The 14,411-nt window shown below is 38.9% G+C and overlaps 1 protein-coding gene across 1 annotated transcript in view; it reads right to left on the bottom strand.

The window, feature by feature from the left end:
* The window catches only part of TFG (trafficking from ER to golgi regulator), a gene marked incomplete in the record, with an annotated part of 640,805 nt that overhangs the window by 484,873 nt on the left and 141,521 nt on the right, over positions 1-14,411 (bottom strand). Inside the window, 1 exon segment of the mRNA XM_044071645.1 lies at positions 1,132-1,269. Coding sequence (XP_043927580.1) covers positions 1,132-1,269 — 138 coding nt within the window.

Below are 14,411 nucleotides of genomic sequence, written 5' to 3' on the forward strand. Positions count from 1 at the left end.
CTCAGGAGAAACTCCCAGCAGAGGCTGGACAGAGGAAGATTCTGGTCTTACCTTATACACCACACCTTCTTCCCAGACAGCTGATCCTCAGAGGGCAGGAAGTTCCATCCATAGTACCTGCAGCAAGAAGCTTAAGTCGCTGGTTCTCAAGGTACAAGGAAAGTGAAGAAAGCATACTATGAAGAGTTTTGGGGACAAATGTCTGACAAATTGAACAAGACTTATGGTCATGAGCAGCACCAAGACAAAAAAGACACGTATTGTGGCAGTCTTTATGGGGAATCAGTCTCCCACACTGGCATTTACTCTTTCTGGATGACATTAACTTCAAACAGCACTAAGCAAACAGAAAGTAACCAAAAACCACACTGGTTACTTACCTGCAACTGTGAGGACTAGAAACAGGAGTAAGCATAAAAACAACAACAAACAGAAAAATGGTAAAAAAAAAAAAGGATGTATGCAACAGACCGGTGGTTAAAACAGCTTTTGGACTGGCTGCAAAAACGTTCTGAGGATGGAACACCTGAACGTCACCTTTATGCCCTACCTTATGCAAGGAGTGCACAGGTGACATTCAGCGTACCTTAAAGCAATGGTAGACTTTTGTAAACTGGCTGGATGGAGGGCTTCATGGCAGGGAATACCCATTAACAAGGACTACTGCAGCGGTGAATGCAAAGACATCTACTGTTTCCATAACTCTGATATACTGTTGAGTTGTTCAAAACAGTGAAGTAGATGTATACAATTTGAAAATGGCTATGGGTTACTTTTTCATAATGTGGTTTCACAATTTTATTATCCTTTATATGAAATAGTCTAGAAGTTAACATGTTGCTTTATTGCAGTACTACTTCAAAACTGCATGCATGGGGCTTCAAATTTCTATCTACTTCCTGTTCATGTCCCACTCAATCCTCACAGTCTCTGAAAACTTTTGAATATTTCTTGGTTTATTATAGTATCATGGGATAAAAAAAGTATATAATCTGTGTACAGTAACATTTTAACATGAGATGAAGGTGCTTCAGATATAATAAAATACAAAAAAACAAAGTGGAAAGCCTCACACAAATTCTAATCCTTCATGATAATCAACTGAAAGAAGTACATTAATAGTTATCTGACCTTCTATCTGTCCTGATGGTGGGACACCGGCATATGCTGGTTGCTGAGAGGGATGACCAGGTTGATGAGCTGCTGAAGAGGAGGATGCAATACTGTCTGGTGTGCCAGAACGTTCTTCTACTGGAGCAGTGGGAGGACCTGCAAAATTATTTGAAATGCAACTCAGGCCATCTAAAATAAATTGCAGAATGCTGCTTTCTGTGAAAGTTAATGTACATCATACAATGACTCTCTATTAATATTCAAAAAGTAGCATGCTGATTGGTCAGCCCAACCAGCTTACCAGCTCTAAATTCAAGCACATACTAATGGAAAAATGTCCGCTCGCCTGGACTCTTTTTCCATTAATATATGCCATAAAAATTTCACTTTTTTTTCACTTAAACAAAAAAAAATTATAAACTTACAAAACCAGACACTTGAAACCAATGAAAGAGATGGGAGAGACAAAAATAAAAGAATAATCAGATACTTTATGCAAAACTAGAGAAACTTACCCAATTATCCTTTTATTTTCCATGTCCCGTCTCTTCCATACATTCAAAGTGTTCTGGTATCTCTTTTTAATTAAGAAAAAAAAAGGGAAATGGAATTCTTTTCTCTGTTGCTTCCTATACACAGCACCTGTCACACAGCACTGATGTACTGTGTAAGCATGGGAAACAGTCCCATCTGCAGGCGCAGTACATCAAAACAAACAGCGGGATATCTAAGGAAAGTGGAAGAACACCAATGAGCCATCATACAATGACATTACAAAAGAAAAGTAATAATAATAGCTTATAACTGACTTTGTGGTGTGATTTACCCATGGTTGTCTTTGTTTAATCACTTGGGCTTTGCCCTGGTGAATAAACTACACCAATCATGGATAAATCTTCACTATACCACACCCATGTCGTTGGTTATTGCTATAAACTACCACTGTTATGATGCAGTAATAATGCCAGTACTGGTGACTACTGATTATGATGCAGTAATAATGCAGACCACAGCTGTACAACTGTTTTCATATAACCCTGAAAATCAACACAGCATTCTTTGACCCTTTATTAGAAATATGATCTTGCAAAAACTACAGCCACAGGTGATAAAAAATAAATAAATAAATACACGGTGCAAATCTCTCACTTAAGTGCTTGTCATTTGAAAAAAAAATACATACAAGTGTCGCTAAGCTTTTTATAACCATTAAACAGTCAAATCTTTCTGTGGCATAGAGGGCTAAAAATCTTCAATGACAAACCAGGCAAATATGAGTTCAAGTAGAGGCTTGGTCAGTTGATGGAGATGGCAGGAGAGACAGGTATGCCTATCCAGGGGAGTGGGGGGGGGTCTGCTGGTTTGCCGATACTCCAGTGTAAGAGAAGGCTTGCCTGTAGCATATCCCTAAGCCACTGCAGAAAGGATATGGGGTATGGTCTCTCAAGCCGATGACTGTAACCCTTGACACCACAGGTGAAGGACAGCATGCATGCAAGGCTGAAGGGCACGGGAAGTCCCTCTGGTGATACAGATATTAAAGTCACCCCTAGCAGGGGTATATAATCAGTTACTAAGTGAAAGGTCGTCCACTCGGCTGAAGTAGGGATAATATACTCTTTAATTAAAACTATGAAACAGTAAAAATAGCTAAGCACTTTCATGGAACTACTGCTTCCTCAGACCATAAAAACATACACTCTGTTAAAACACATTTAAGCACGTTCCTACCAAACAAAAACAAGGTAAAATCACATGGTTAATCTTAATGATGTAAGCCTCTCCTTTTTAGAGCCGGCTTTAAAGAAACAGCATTATTGAGTCCTGGATATGCATCTGCTTTAAAGTCCGATATCCATCTTAATTCTATAAACTCAATCTCGTTAGCAATATCACTCTCTCTTATATTGGTGTTCACCTGCTGCAAAACCAGAAATTTAAACTGGTGGGTACCACCTAGTTCTAGAGCATGTTTGGCTAGTGCATCATTAAGTTTACCATTACATACATCATTCACAAGTATACGCTCCTTCAAAGTACAATTCGTCTTCCCAACATAAAACATTTCACAAGCAACACATTGAGCCCAATAAACAAGATTTCTGTCAGTACAATCTGTATAAAATTGAAACACAATAGCCCCATGAGTCCTGGGTTGCATAACTGAGGTAGCTGACCAAAAGTATCTACAAGCTTTGCATGATCTACGGGTGTAAGTGCCCTTCTGTTCAGAACCCGTCCTAACAAATCCAGTTTGCTTACAACATAAGCATTGTTTCAAGGTCTTATTGTTTCTAAAAGTAAAACGTGGAACCTCTCCAACTACTCTACTTGTATCATCTGTCATTAATATTGGCCAATTTTTCTTTAAAATGTCACACACAAAGTTAATATTACTGGAATACGTCAATCCAATCCTATTCACACCACTGTCCTTGGAGGGCTACAAACCCTCTGACTGATGCTCAGACTTATCAGAAAAACAAGGTTTAACTCCATTCCTACCAACTCCTTCAGTGGCCTGCTCTATAACTCCTATACTGTAGCCCCATTCTAACAATTCAATACGTAGGGTGTCCAAAAGCCTTCTCCAAGGACATCGCATTACCCTGAGTACCTGGTTCCTAACCACATTTCTGGGAACACGTCTAGGGTGCATACTCGTATTATGTCAAATACTGTTTTTCTTGCAAGATTTCCTAAACATGCTAGTTGACAATGAACCCAATTCATTTTTACTGACAGATGTATCCAGGAAATCAATACTCTCCAGAGAGTAATGCATAGTGAACGTAAGAAAAGTAGTGGAGTTCTGCAAATCAACAAATTAAGTCAATAAACCAAAAGGTGCCTGCCAAATAAAGAAAATGTCCTCCACAAAACACCTGTAGAACTTCACATAAGTAGTAAATAGAGTGTCTGAAAACACTGACTGCTTTCCCCAGTAAGCAAGGACTAAATTGTCATACGAGTTGGTGCACGCCGTCCCCACAGCAACTCCTAATTTTTGTAAAAAAATACTTTGTCTCAAATGTAAGTACATTATTTTCCAAAATTAAATCCAGTATAATGCACAGATAAGCTCTACTTTAGAGTTTGAAAATATACTCTCAGATGTCAAACCCATTCTAATACTGTCCACTCCTATATCATTGGGAATAACTGTGAAAAGTGAATTGGCATCCAAAGTTACAAAAATTACATCATGACCATCAGATTCCCTAGACCATTGAAATAAACCTTGTAAGAACTGTTTCAAGGCCTTCAGGACACTCCTAACAGAGTCCAAAACCTGTCTGAGCTGCGCCAACACGTATGCCAATTTAGTCCTTGCTTGACATACTTAAATCTAGAACCAGAAGGGAGGGATTGTATGATTTAGTATTTGAATCTAAACTGTTCAATTTATTTACATTAAGGAAGTGAGAATGTAATATTTTCCAATTGGATACATAACTATGTAGCCAACTGAAAATCATCTTTGTAATTGCTACTTTTGCATAAATTTCTATAGTTGGAAAATTTACACCAGTGTAATTCCAACATCTAAACTGATGCTTTACATTTAATCTAGTTTTATTTGGATACCACAGGAAATTTATAAGTAAATTTATTTATTACTTTTACTATCCTTATTAGGTAGTAATGTGAGAGACTGAGATATAGCTTTGGAAATAGTGATTTTAATAATTTGCAGTCTATCTTCAAATGAAATGAACATTTTATCCCAGGAATTAAAGAGATTTTCATAGTTGAAATTTACAGTCTCTGTTAAAAATATGAATTTAAGTACAATAAATTAGTATATTCTTTATCTAAAATGATTATCTATATTTACTGATTTTTTTTTTCTTACTGATGAAATAATTAGATTTAGAACTATTAAAATGCACATTAGACATCTTTTGGAACTTTCTTATTTTCTCAAGTTCTTCTAATGATTCAGACGAATTTTTAATGGTTAATAAAACATCATCAGCAATTAATATAATTTTGGAATTATATTCCTGATTAATCCATACACCTTGAAATCTTGTTATTTGAATGAATAAGAATTACAAGCATCTCAATAGCTAAATTACATAATAAAGGAGAAAAGTTCCTTTTGTTAAATTTATAAAATTTGATGTGTATGGACCTAATTTTATGTATGCATTATTATTATAAATATCCATTCACATTTTAACAAATTGGGAAGTCAAATAAATATAATACTTCAAATAAATAAGCCCAATCCAATGGATAAAATGTTTTTTCTATATGTAGACTAATAAATATTCTTCTTTCTTATTATTCATCACATCTATCAGAGTAATTAATCTTTTAATGTCAGAAGTTTGCCTTTTGTGAATAAACCCAGATTATCTAAACTAATTATTTGGCAAAATTTTCATTCTACCTGCTAAAATGGACAAAAATGTTATAATCTACATTAGTCAACATGATAGGTCTATATGAAGAATACTTGTGAGGATCTTTACCTTATTTTATAATTGGAGTAATTAGGGAATAATTCCATGTGGGTGGCATTTGAACTAGATTTTGTACCTTTACTAAAACATTGTGCACATTTATTATAACTTTTTGAGGGAATAATTTATACAGTTTTGGTATAATACCATCATTTCTGGGGGCTTTATTAGATTAATAAAGAATAGTTGTGTGAAATCTTACCAGAAACATAGATGTCCCTCTCTTCTATATGTTGCAGTACTCATAACATGAGGGAGTCTGCCTCCATCTGACTCAAATGTCTGGCCAGTATACAAAAGCCTAAAGCTACTGTGAGGTACATGCAATGTCTCAAATACAAGTAGCCCAATGTCAATCATAAAGTGACATCAGGTATAAAGCAGACGTCGGAATGTACCAAGCCTCAGAACTGCATGCCTAAGGAAAAACACCTGCCTGAGATAAGTGAGGAAATGCACACAACCAGCAATCAAGCAATCATCAGGGGGAAGAATACTGCAACATAAAGAAGAGAAGGACATCTGTGGTTATGCTAAGATTTTACACAACTATTCCATGCCCTTCTGTTCATATGTTGCAGTATTCATAACATAAGGGAGAATACCAAAGCTCATGCAGGTGGAGGATTGGGCGGAGGTTCAGTAGCACTCTACAAACTCCTGCAGAACAGCTCTTGCAAAACAAACTCCAGACCTGGAAATGCCATCCAACTTGTAGTGTTTTGTGAGTGTGTACAGAAGACCAGATAGCTGCTTCTAATATAGATGAGTGTCAAGCCCTTTGCAGAAAGCATCTGAAGAGGACACAACTCTAGTGGAATGAGCCTTTACTGGGATGCAAGAGCTTTCCCTTGAAACACACAGCAAAAAGAAACGTTTTTTTTGAAATCCAAGAGGAGACAGTCTGCTTAGAAACAGGCCTGCCCAGGGCCCTAGGGTGATAGGAAATGAAAGGCAATCACATTTCCTAATATGCTTGGTTTTGTCTAAATAAAATCTGAGTTGAGACAATCCACACTCCAATAATTCTCACAGGTAAGACAAAACCACTGGAACATCCACCAGATGGAAAACCTTTTCCATTTTGAAATACAGGACTTCCTAGTATTGAGTTTTCTGGCCTCCTGCAGAACTTGCAGCACGCTCTCTGAGAAAAGGTGTCTGAAAGGGATAAAAATGTCATTGTCCACAGAGTCAGCTGAAGGGCTGACATCTGTGGATGTTATTAGAAATCCCTTGTCCTGTGTGATCTACTCTGAGGTAACTTGTGATAACTGTCCTTTGCTAAATTCAGAAGAAGGGGGAACCAATGCTGTCTTGGCCAAAAGGGAGTCACCAACAAGACTTCTGGTTGTTCCTATTGGATCTTCAACAGGACTCTTTGGAGAAGTGGGAAGGTGGAGGAATGCATAGAAAAGGATGCCCCCTCTAAGAGAAAGCTAGGGCATCTACCTTCCATGCCTGAGGATTGGGAACTCTGGCACAAAATTTTGGAAGTCATTTGTTTATATGGGAGGCAAAGAGATCTACCTGAGGCGTAACCCACTGGTGGACAATGTCCAGAAACATATCCCCGGGTAATATCCATTCATGGGACTGTGTTATGGACATGCTCAACATGTCTGCCACAACATTTTGAATGGAAGGGATGTAAACTGCCTGAATGATTAGTTGACACTGAGTAACCAGCTCCCAAGCATGGACAGCCAGTCTGCACAGGAGATGAGACTTGGTCCCTCCCTGCTTGTTGACATACCAAAGGACTGTGGTGTATATGAATCACTTTAGGGTGCTTGGGAGAAGGGGAGGTTTGAAAAATTTGCAGAGCAAAAATAAGTGCTCTCATCTCTCTTACATCTGTGTGTTCCCTCCTTTGGGAAGGCGACCACACATCTTGAACCTTCCAGGATGTCAGGATTTCTTTCCATCCCAAGTCTGAAACATCTGTGCACAGCTCCTGAGTGGAAATGGGTGGCTGTAAGGGTAGGCCTGGATTACAGACAACCTGCTGAATCCACCAGTCCAGTTCTTTTTTCAAGCAGGGAAGAAGGGGAAATAAAACTCCAATGGGTGAGCATGTTGCATCCATATTGATCTGAGGTACCACTGGAATTTCCTCATGCAGTTCGGCATAGTGGATGCCATAAAGCCCCAAAGGCAAAGAAACTCCCTGGCAGTCAGGGGCTGCAGAGGACTGAGAGCTTGGAAGTAGGCAGTGAGAGAGATCCTTCTGGGGAGGTAAAGAAGCCAACATCTTGTCTGTGTTCTGCGTCCTAGAAAAACATGGTCTTGTGAAGGAGCAAGTGTCGATTTTTTAAAGTTGATAGTTAAACCTAGACTTTCCAGCAGAGATACAGTGAAGAGTAGATTCTCTTGAAGACGGTCTGAGGTGAGCTTGGAAAAGATCATCCAGGTATGGGAAAATCTGAATATCCCTTAGTCTGCAAAAAGCTATGACGGGAGCTAAGCATTTTGTGAAGATCCTTGGAGCTGTAGGCAGTCCAAATGGCAAGGCAGAGAATTGAAAATGTTAGGAAGTAATAGCAAAGTGTCGAAATTTCCTGAACAAAGGATGAATAGCGATGTGGAGGTAAGCATCCTTGACGTCCAGAGACACCATGTAGGCCTGAGGGAAAGTAGAATGTTCAACAACAGCATGTGAAAAGTGGGAACCTTCAAGAAGGTATTTAGATGTTAGATCTAGGAAGGGCCTCCAAGACCATCTTTCCTGGGAACCAGGAACATCCTTGAGAACAATCCTTTTAATGTTTGTGAAGGTGGCACCTCCTGAATTGTACCCTGAGAAAGAAGGCTAAGAATGACTTGGGGGAAAGAATTCCAATTTTTTGGGGGGGTTGTGGAATACCCCTGAAAGAAGGTGCAGTCTTCCACACCATCAAGCATCCTTGTTGAATAAATGAAAGGAACCAAAAGTCCTGGGTGACCTGTTTCCAAGCAGGTAGAGACAGTGAAAGACTCAAGGAAAAAGGGGTCTGGCTGCAAAGAGGTTGGTAGTCACAGACTACCTGGCGTACTCAGAAAGGGCTGTTTCTGAGCAGCAGTAATAGTAGAAAAGGACTTGATTGAGTATTGCTTTCTAGCATCACTTTTATCCTACCCTTGGAAGGAGGAGGTCTGGATGGCTTCCTTAGAAAAAAAGTTTTAGAGGGATAGTTCCTCTGAAATCGGGGGACTGGTGACACACAAATGTGTCTGAGATACTGAAGCTCTTTTTCCCTTTTCTTGTAATGACGTAAGAAGTTATGCAGCAGAAGAACCAAACAAGGCCTTGGAATTTAGGGGTGCATCCATGATTTTAGCCTTTATGTCACCCAGTAAGGGCTGTAGTCTCAGCCAATACCATCTCCTAAAGACAAAGTCTGAAGCAGCAGCTATGGTAGATGCCTCCACTGCATCACAGCTACACTTAATTGATGTGTAACTTGAGCTTAAGAGCTCAGAATGGAAGATAACCAAGATTTAGTAGGGTAGTCTGGAAGTTCCAAAATTAGCTTAATGGCATCAGAGAGAACAGTTAAAGCATGTTTGGCCATATGGGTCTGGTAATTTCTGGTCCTAAAGGCCAAAATGACTGATGTCTAAACTTTCTTCCCCAACCTCTCTATGAATTTCCTCTCCTTGTCTGAGGGGAGAAGGGAAATAGATGGCAACATCTTAGAGGCCGTATCAGCAGACACAGGAAATTGTTGCTGGATCTGCACATGGGGCATTTAACCAAGAATTTTCAATCCTCTGGTACCTTGTAAAATCTGTCTGGCCTTTCAGGGGCGGGGATTGCGAATCAGGACACTTGGAGAAGTCAGAAAAGGACAGCGGCGAACTCCCTCATGTTATGAATACTGCAAAATATGAATAGGACATTTTTATGAATTTCTTGTAAAGAAATAGGTTTTAATGGATTCATTTTTTTGTGAAGGATATATTTTTCCCGAAGGACTGATCAATATTTCTCTAGCAAGTCTTTTTTCTATTTATTACTCTGATTTAAGAATGAATAATGATTTCTGAAAATTTCTAGTAAATCTTCAATATCTGAGTTTAACTTATTCGTTATGGGATTTTTTAAATCTTTACCATTATTATTACTTATCTGAAATTCAATTCTTTTTCTTATATTTTAAATGTTTAGGAGATCTTGAATAAGATGTTACCTTAAGTTTTTCTAATGCCAATTCAGTTTTATGAGATAACAATTCGTTATATTTAATACTTGGACTTTTTATCTCATCCTTATTCTGTCCTGAATTGTTCTAGTCTTTCTTATAATTTCTTTTAACTTTAATTGGATAGCTAACATTCTTTCTTCCATTCTTTTAATTTATGTTTGTACCAAGAGACTGTCCTAATATAAATATATGCTTTAAATGAATGAGTCCCATACCATTATTAAATTAGAATCAGTAGTATCATTAAATAATAGAAAGTTATCTATACTCCATTTTAGTAATATATGACGGAATTCTATTAATAAAAGTCAGTCCTTTAAAACTGGTTTCTATATTTAAAACTAATACATTATGGTCTGATTAAGGACAAGGTATTACACTGAAATTAGAAGTTATATACTTACCATAACTTGGCATCTGTCCTGTCCATTTTCATTCTTCCTCAGAAATGGGTCTATGATCCAATCCTCGGATCCGACTCAGCTGCATATACAAGACTTAAATTCCAAATTTCGAGCTCCTCTCTATACCCACAATACTTTATCCCATCCCCAACTCCTCAGACAGAGTTTGCTGTCTTATTCCCCACTGTGTTATAGAGAGAGAACAGACAAGAAAAAACTGAGGCTCAAACCAGGGACATGAGGTTTCCAATATCATCCAAAGATCCTTCTAGGAGTGACAGGGCCGAGTGGGAAGATGAAGAAGAATGAAAATGCACAACACATATGCCAAGTAATGGGCAAGCACATAACTTCTAAATCTGATGATATCCTTTTCATTCCTCCTCACAAATGGGTCAAAGTTCCCAGCTAAGTAACACTCGGGAGGCCCTCAAGGAAGGAAATGCTGGAGCACTGTCAAACCAAAGGAAGCTCTGCTTCTGGAGACTATGTCTAATTTGTAATGTGTACCAAAGGTACGAGTCTTTGATCAAGTGGCTGCAGTGCAGATGTCGTCAATGGAAGTTCTTGAGGAAAAGGCAGATGAAGTAGCCATAGATTTAGTGGAATGAGCTCTAGGAGGACGAGACAACTCCAAACCTTTTTCAGAATAAATCAGTGAAATACAATTAGTAATCCATTTGGCCAGAGTAATCTTGGAAACTGCCTGACCCAAGCATTTTGGCCAAAAAGATACAAACAGCTGATCAGACTTCCTGTAATGTTTTGTTCTCTGAAGACAAAAACGTAATTGTCTGTGAACATCAAGAAGGTGCAGCATATATTCGCCCTGATTAGTAAAGTTTGCAAAGAAACCTGGTAATTGTATGGACTGTTTGACATTGGTCTCCATAGCTATACTTTATGCAGAAAGGAAGGGTTGGTTTGTAGAGACACTCTATCCTTACGGAGAGTAATGTAAGGAGGCCTAGCCGATAAGATCTGGAGCTCAGACATTAGTTTTGAAGTGATATCTACTAAAAAGATAGTCTTCTAAGACAGAAACTTCATATTGCATGTCTGCCATTTCAAAGGGTTTCTGAGTTAACCCCTGAAGGACCAGCATCAGATCCTAAGGAGGAGAGGGATCCTTTACTGGATGTCTAAGGAGGAAAACTCCCTTCATGACAGATTTACATAATCTGAAAGGTGCCAGAGAGAATGATTTGCTTCCAGTGTGGAAGTTGGACATGACTGCCAACTGACATTTAATAGTAGAAAAAACTAGTCCCTTCCTTAAAAAAAGAGTAGCGAGAAAAAGAAAGGCCAAAGTAGGTGTTGAAAAAGGGTCAATATTCTCTTTGGAAGCTCATATAGAGAATCTTTTCCATTTGCTTCTGTAAATTTTCTTGGTGGAGGCCTTCAGAGAGGCCAAGATAATGTTACAAACTGGGGAAGTGACCCTGGACCATCTTACTATCACTGGAAGTGCAGAAACCATGTGGTCAGTCTGAGGGCATGGAGATTGGGATAATGAATTCCTGACGGATCAAGTAAGAAATCCCAAGTACGTTCCAGTATTTATGAAGGATATTTCAGTTGAGATCAATGGAAGGAGAACCATACCTGTCAAGGCCAGAAGGGGGCAATGAGGATGACTAAGCTCTTCAGCCTGCTTGTTTTCTGTAGGAACTTCAGAATCAGAAGAAGACGGGGACAGGGACAGAGGAGACTCAGGAGCCAATCATGAATCAGAGCATCCCTTGGTGACCCCCCCCCCCTCCTGAGGGGGGATCAGAGCAAAGTATTAGCTCAACTTGTTGTTGAGGGATGAGGCAAATGGGTCGCAGCAAGTCTGGCCTATAGTGGCTGAAGATCATATTTTATTTATTTATTTTACTTATTTTACATTTGTTAACCAGGATAGTCCGACTGGACACAGGTCCATTTTCAGCAGAGACCCAGGGAGAAAAGCTTCACATGTGGATAGATACAGAAGAGTTAACAGTAGCAGTTTTATACAGTTGCATACAGATACCAGTTACAGAATTATAGGAATACATATATATACTTAAAAACTTTGAATACATACATACTTAAAAACTTTACAATATTAATTTCCTTGTTAGAACAAACATTTTTAGTGATACAAGGCTGAGTAAGGTAGCATATCATTCAGTAGTACAATACATTTGAGAGTGATAGTCAATGTTTCAGACTTGAGACTTTTCTACAGGTAGCCAGGTAGCAAAGTGAATGGTGAGATGTTTAGTGAGAGTTGGTACAGGGGCACAGCCAGTGAATATTTAGGTATATTTTGAGAGATGTTTTAAATTGGTTTATAGAATGAATTGCTGTAAGTTCGGCAGGGAGCCGGTTTCAGATTTTACCAAGAGTTGCAAAATAATGACTCACTTGCTAAGTTTTTAGATTCAACAATTTGTACCAGCATTTTGTCTGAAGAGCAGAGTGTTTTTAGGTTACTGTATGGGGTAATTATACTTTTGAGTATGGGTGTGCTTTCAGGCTGATGGAGGACTTTGTGGGCTATTAACTGGTTATACTGGATTTGAGAGGGGAAACTCTAGCCAGCCTAGGGATCGTAGGTTAAGACAGTGGTGGGTTCTATATGCCGAACCTGTGGCAAATCTGGCTATGTTATTATAGGAGCTATTGAGTTTATTAATGTCAGATTTACTCAGGTTTGTATAGATTGGGGAGGCATACAGAAGGGTTGAAAGTAAATGTGTTCGGGCAATCACTGTCCTAGCAGTTGGGGTTAGAAATGTCTTAATCTTATATAGAGATCCTAGCTTCTTGTTGACTGTTTTAATGGTTTTGTTGCTGTGAGCGTCAAACTTAAGGCTATTGTCAACAATTACACCTAATAGTTTTGTAATCCTTTCTGGGGAAATTATTGTGCCATTTTTGGATGTTATGGTAAAAGTATGGGAATGTAACTTTCCAGTTGGAAGTGAGTAGCAGTTTTGTTTTATTTGGATTCAACAGAAGACGCCTGTCAGTGAAGCAGTTTTCGACTACGTTGAAAGTATTTTGGGATATGGTTTGCAGGTCTAATGGGGAGGTGGTGGAAGAGATTAGGGTAGTCTCATCTACATACTGAATACAGATTGCTTTGGGGATGACTGTATGAAGATCATTAATGAAGATGGAAAATAGGAGAGGTCCTAGTACAGACCGTTGAGGAGCTCCAAGGTTGACTGGCAGTAGGGAGGAAAGGCTATCCTTCCATAGCACAGCTTGTCTGCCACTTAGAGAAGACTGAAACCAGCATATTGCCAGGCTGTCTATGGCAAGAGTTTTTAGTGTGCCATGCCTTGGATAGGTCAAGAAAGACGGCAGAGGAGAGCATAGTATTTCAAATTTGATTTACTGTCTGAGGGAAGGATAGAAGGACTGAGGTGGTACTATGGTGGGGTCTAAATCCATGCTGGGAGGGAGCTAGGAGATTGTCCAGCTTTAGGTAATGCAGGAGTTGCTTATGGATAAATTTTTCCATAATTTTAGCCAGAGGGGACAGAACGGCAATGGGCCAGTAATTTGATAGGTCAGTGGAGTTACCCCCTTTATGGAGAGGAATTATGTGGGAAATTTTCCAGATGGTAGGGATATATGCTTCAGAGATGGTTCTGTTAATATTGAGATGGGATATGCTATTGCATCTGCAGCCTTTTGAAGATATTCAGCGGGGAGTAGGTCTGCTGATAGGGTGGTTGGTTTCAGTTTCTTGATTAAGGATCGGATAAGTGATGTTGGTACAGGTTGAAAGTTAAAGGACGGATAGGTATTGGATATGGGGTTAATTGGGTCTAGGTTATTGGGGCCTAGTTGGTTGGCAAGGGATTGTATAGTTTCCATAAAGAATGTGTTGAAGGTGTTGGCAATATTTTCTGGATGGTTTTGGAGGATAGATGCAGGGGTGGGGGTAGCAGTATTTCCTGGATGGAGAAGATTGGTTAAGCTGGATCAAAATGTTTGTGGACAATTCTGATGTTTAGGTTGCAAGTTACAGTAATAGTCTTTTTTGTCTAGTATTATAGACTTCTTAGCATCATTCCTTAGCTGTTTATATATAAGTTGATCCTTAGGGGTTTTATTGGTTTTCCAAGAGGTCCAGGCTTTATTACTATTTATGATTTTTTGTATAGTTTCTTTGGACAGCCATGGTGCTACTTTTTTCTTTGTTCTGATGGTCCGGGTAGGTGCAAGATTATCAAGGATTGTAAGAAATGTGG

The sequence above is a fragment of the Protopterus annectens genome, chromosome 5.part0 (genome assembly GCF_019279795.1).
Source record: "Protopterus annectens isolate FY-2018-M chromosome 5.part0, PAN1.0, whole genome shotgun sequence".
Classification (NCBI taxonomy): Eukaryota; Metazoa; Chordata; order Ceratodontiformes; family Protopteridae; genus Protopterus; species Protopterus annectens.